This window comes from Echinops telfairi, unplaced genomic scaffold (genome assembly GCF_000313985.2).
Source record: "Echinops telfairi isolate 266 unplaced genomic scaffold, ASM31398v2 ScPeMD7_7475;HRSCAF=8513, whole genome shotgun sequence".
NCBI lineage: Eukaryota > Metazoa > Chordata > Mammalia > Afrosoricida > Tenrecidae > Echinops > Echinops telfairi.
Window position 1 is genome coordinate 29,084,260 of NW_022111379.1, and position 5,519 is coordinate 29,089,778.

Here is a 5,519-nt window from a genome sequence, read left to right on the forward strand (position 1 = left end):
AAAAAAAAAAAGTAAAACTAGACCTGAGGAGCTTTTGACTCAGTGAGGGCTGCCACTTCCTTGACTTGAATGGAATAGGAACCTGTTTTCCAGTGTAAGGGAAAAGCAGATGTGGAGAGAGGAGTGCGTGGGACAGGGGATGAAGAGCAGATGGGATCTAATTAAGTGGGAAATTTCATTATTCGGACTGTGAGGACAGCTTCGCCAGGTTGTCCACATAGTCTATCCTCCATAAAGGGACCCAGAGGTCCAGCAAGGTGAGGGGATTGTCTGAGACTTGAGATCAGTTGTTGTCTGAGGAGGAGAGCCGAACACTCTGAAGTGGCAGCTGAAGGTTGGCAGGAGTCAGAAAGGCTCAGTCTATGTTGCTGAAGTCTCCCCCTCCCCACCAAAAAGGCAAAAACAAACAAAAAACTTGCCGCATTTAGTGTTCAGGTTGAGTACCTGGGTTCAAGGAGCAAGGGTTGTTTCCTGCTGTGCTCTCTCTGGATGTACTCTTGCTGCCTAAGACGGGCCCTAAGCTAGCCCTCCAGTGCCATTCTTTTCTGTAATCTGAGCAGATGCTTGCAAGAACACGTTCTTCCTCTTTCCAACTACAGTTCCCTCTTCCCATGCCCAGGACCAAAGAGGAGTTTGAGGCATCCTCGGTTCCCAGGGATGGCTTTCAGATCCTTCAACACCTACCTACTACTAACAGCCTTGTCTAGAAGTCCTCAGAGCCACGTGGTGTGTGGAAACACCACCAGTCTCTGGCTCCAAAAAAGGCCAATAGCTGCATTCCCAGATCACCAAGCAGACGGGTGCACTCTGTCAGGATGGTGCAAATCTACACCTTGCCTTTCTTATCTCCTCACAACAAAAGACTTTCCTCTCAGCACTGTTCATTATCACCTCCATTTGGGAGGGCAAAAGAAATGAGGGTGAATATAAAAATTTTGCTATTTTATGATTGGAAAATAGTGGAAACTGTATGTCAGTTTCACCTGTGATCCTACCTTAGATAAAACCATATGTCACAATATACTTGTCCCTCTACCATATGTGAAATAAGTCCTATTGGACAAAACTCAAAATTTTCCAAATTTTATTCTATCAATTAAACGAGTAATCTTTCATGAAAAAAAGTCCTAGAAGCAAACAGCCTTCAGAATTAGAGTACTTCTCATTCAACTTCCTCATTTTTCCTGACACACACACTCCCGCTACTACATAACCCTTGAGCTTCTTCTAGAGCAGCAGTTCTCAACCTATGGGTCATGACCCCTTTGGGGGTTGAACGACCCTTTCATAGGGTCACCAAATTCAAAACTGTAGCAAAATTAGTTACGAAGTAGCAATGAAAATGAGTTTATGGTTGGGGCCTCACCACAACATGAGGAACTATATGAAAGGGTTGCAACATTAGGAAGATTGAGAACCACTGTTATAGAATATCCTGTTAAGCTATCTTCCAGAAATTTGATCATTTCTAGTCATGGAAAAGTCCGAATTCCTATAATCAGGTTATCCAATTTTTAAGGAGCTCGAACTACTAAAAATTTCAATGGGTCAAAATCTATCTGGTAACTTGCAGATACCCTCACATATATTCATATGACAGCTCTGTAATGTCCCCATCTATTCACTGCCATCCAAATTATAATTTGACTAGGAACCTCTTACCTATCTGTACCAAGACAGATAACTTCTGACACAACCTGTTGAGCATTCTTGAAAAAATTAATTATCTAATTTTTTTTCTTCTTTAATGTTTCACTGTCAGGCAAGGAGAGAACTGATGTGTGAACAAGAAGCCTTTGTTTTACACCTGCCCTTTTGGGCCAGAAATGTAGGGGGAAGTGGGAGGAAAATATTATAAAGGGAACAATATTTTTTCATATAAAACCAAAAGAGAAGGGATTTTCGTGTCTCCCTCTACCCATCTTCCTCATCCTGACCAAAGTCTTCTGAGCACTCAGAACATATCCTAGAACCATAGCTACTCAATAAACTATATTCTATGCATTCCCGCTTAGGAATTTGAGTTGTATTAAAATCTACTGACGATAGCATTATCACATTTGGCAAAGAATGGTGCGACAATACCTTGCCCTGAGAGATCAGAATTCCGCGTAGTGTATCAAACCCAACTGACGGTCCAAGCCCAGTTTCATGAAGACACCCATCGAGGTCAAACATAGGGATGCAAGGACAGAAGAGCTCTGAGATGTGGTGCAGCAGCAATAACCGGTTCCGAAGTGCGATTATCGGAATTTCCTGTAGGTGATTGTACTCCATGGGGACCTAAAGTCATAAATTATGTTTTAAAATTTAGGTGCTGAATGCACAGACAGATAAGCGACAATTTCTAAATGGATAATGAAAACATTTCCTTTTCAAAAACAAAGGAGCACTATAATTTCTGTTTCATTTGGTTTGCAAGCCTTATGTTGTGCCTTTTGGAATAGTATTATGGCTGGTTTAATTACTTAGGCCAAATAACCTAGAACCTAGAAGAATGTGGAAAAAAAATTGCCTAGGAAAATATCTTACAAAGGATCATGTAAAGTATGCACTTCCAGAATAGTTCTGTGTGTTTTATAAGATTGGGACTAGCAGGTTGGAGACAAGAGGGTACCCTGTGACAATCCTTTTACAACAGAAACAAGAAAAGCTGAGTGACACTACACCTGGAACTCTGCGCTTCAGCTAGGAAGGTAAAGAGTTGATTGAACACTATTTGGAATGGCAAACAGAATAGACATATTAAACAGTTTTTAAATTAGTAAGACAAAAATAATTACATTATAACCACAAAGAAATTAGATAAATCTTCTAACAAAACTAATCAGAAAATCAGAAAGACTTAGTAAACACAAAGTCAGCAGTGAAGAAAATGAAAAGAAAATCTGCTAACAAAATAAACAGCACAGAAAAATATATGAGCAAAGAAAGCATCAATACCTTATTAAAAAGAATGAAAGCAATAAGTGTATACAGAGCATTAATTACAATGAAATGGATGAGTCAGACCAACCTGTGTAGGGAGTTTTCCAGCGCTGGCAGGTTTGCTGGTTGACCAGGCAAGGGTGTGTGCTGAGCCACAGGCCACGCGATTGACCTTCTTACCCTGAAGAGCGGCTACCAACCGTGGCCTCTGGATAGCATTTGTGGTCCCATCACCCAGTTGCCCCTCATCATTGTCACCCCATGTATAAACTTCACCTAAATGAGCGTAATGATAGAAGTTCAATCCACTAGGACCATAAATGCACAACCTGCAAAGTAATAATCATCATTCACAGCCCTTCAATTTTCTGTTTCATATAAGTGATCTGAGTGTCAATTTTGAAGGTGACCTAGTTATGGACACACTCTAATCACAGCATTCAAGAGGCAAATGTCCTCCCTGGGACTCTCAACAGCTTTTCAGCAAAGTGACATGCCATTCTTCTTTTCCCATTACTGATGGTGATCATTTCATGAAGGTGGCGTTTACCAGGCTTCGCCACCTCCACATCATCTCTCCCTTTGTAATTAGTGTGTATTGTGTGGGAAAGCATCCAAACTTTTATTTATTTGCTGATCTCTAGGGAATCACGATTTCCTCATGTATTCCAAAGGCTAGAATCTGTTACTGTATTTTTTTAATGCTCAACTGTGTATGATTAAAGAAGAATGAAATTTAGAAGGCGAGATCTAGGTGATCTTTCCTGCCATTCCTTTTGTCGCATCTCTCTGACTCTTGCTTTCCTGCTTTGGAGAAGTCATGTGGTAACACCGGGTTCACCTCAATAATCCGAGATAAAAATCTTTATTTTAAAGTCAGCTGATTAGCAATCTTAATCCTTTCTGCAAAGCCCTCTTTGCTACTGAATTGGGAGGGGAACAAGAACATCTCAATTTTGAGGATTTGCTAGAACTAAAAAAACTCAGCATATGGTCACACTCAAAGCTATGATGACTGAGAAAGGGTACAAAGCAAAACCAGCAAAGTTAAAAAGTCAATTGGGATGAAATCTGGAGAAGACCAGGGGTAGCTTTCCAGAGTCCTCTCCCAGTGGAGTCATTTGACATATGCTTAATGCCCCTAGCAAGAAATTGTGAAAATGAGTTTCAAGTATTGTCTACCTTGGAAACTCATCAGGTGTTAATGGGGCTGGTCACATAGGCATGTACCAAGAGTTTAGATCCCCCAGTTTAAGCAGGCATTAGCATAAACCACAATTTTGTATAAACACTCTAGGGACACGAGCCAGTCAGTTTTAACTATTAGGAAGCTCAGGGAACCCTTCTAGCCAGGGAGCATCTTGCCAGCAGGCCTCACTAGGGACAGCAAGGATAAATTAACTCTTTTCTGCCACTGTCATGTAAGGAACTATATTCACAGGTATGTGACAAGGAGGGAGAACCATGGGGGCCTACACCCTGCCTATGACAGATGGAATCTCAGAACATATTATAAACTCATTCTTTTTGTAACTGCACAAGATCTCAAAGCGGTGCTCTACTAAAATGTTTTCCTCTGCAACACTGGACTCTCCACCTACCTTCCTCTGTGCAACACACACAGTGCAGGGAGCCTGTGGCAATGGCAATGACCTTCTTTCCTTGCAGCCCTTGGACCTGCCGAGGTCGTCTAACATGGTCGTCAGATCCATGGCCCAGCCTATGGTAGTCACCTTTGCCCCTAACACACAAGAGAGGGCATTTTCAGAAGTGCAAACTCTTCTGTGTACTATGCCACCCAACCATGTCGTACAGAAACTGTTTCAGTACACAAATCACAGTTGTGGCTTAACAGCTGTGTCCTAATTTACTGAATTATGGCTAAGGGTACTTCAAATTAATGTTTTTCATAGGATTAAACAAACAAAATCCTTCATACCAAGTGTAAACCACTCCTGATTTGGTAAGTGCGACTGAAAACTGGGATCCGCATTCCACTTTGACCACGCCAAGGCCTGTGAGCGAGTCGATCTAGAAAGGGAGAGATTCTGTTAGTCGATATCACAACAAAAAACGCCGACAACACCAAGAGCTGTGGGCCTTTGTGTGATGTCGCCCAGCAAAGGGCACTGAAAACGTATTTAATGCTCAAGGCTTACAATCATCTCTCTCGAGTGCTGACGATAACTATTCTCCAGCACTACTATACTCCCACTTGTCCTCCTTCCTGCTTTACCTCACGTTAGAACCACCAGTCTTTCACTTACAGATGTCCCCTGCCCATCTGTCCAGGTTCATGCGTGTAGGTCCTTCAGGTTTAGCACCAAGGTACCAGATGAGGCTAATTCCAGCCAATCATCATTCTGATACAGTACACATGCTCATTACTTCTGTGATGCTTCTTAGACTTTCTTACGACTTCTTTTCTAACACTTAGGTTTAAATGAACTCAAACTTAATTTGTACTCTCCATACCTCTAGTCTGCCGGGACTCTATGCCTTCATGATGGCAATCATCATAATCATTAAAAGTTCAATGCCTTTGTATAAAGCCTTTCATAACATAACAAGTTCCAAAAATAAAGAAACCC

The 5,519-nt window shown here is 41.6% G+C and overlaps 1 protein-coding gene across 1 annotated transcript in view; it reads right to left on the bottom strand.

The window, feature by feature from the left end:
- Positions 1-5,519, bottom strand: part of HERC2 (HECT and RLD domain containing E3 ubiquitin protein ligase 2) — a 283,798-nt gene that overhangs the window by 21,311 nt on the left and 256,968 nt on the right. Inside the window, exons 82-85 of the mRNA XM_004700032.2 lie at positions 4,868-4,959; positions 4,530-4,669; positions 3,017-3,204; positions 2,086-2,283 (exon numbers count right to left, since the gene is read on the bottom strand). Of these exons, the coding sequence (XP_004700089.1) occupies positions 2,086-2,283; positions 3,017-3,204; positions 4,530-4,669; positions 4,868-4,959 (618 nt within the window). The remainder of the gene's footprint in view (positions 1-2,085; positions 2,284-3,016; positions 3,205-4,529; positions 4,670-4,867; positions 4,960-5,519) is intronic.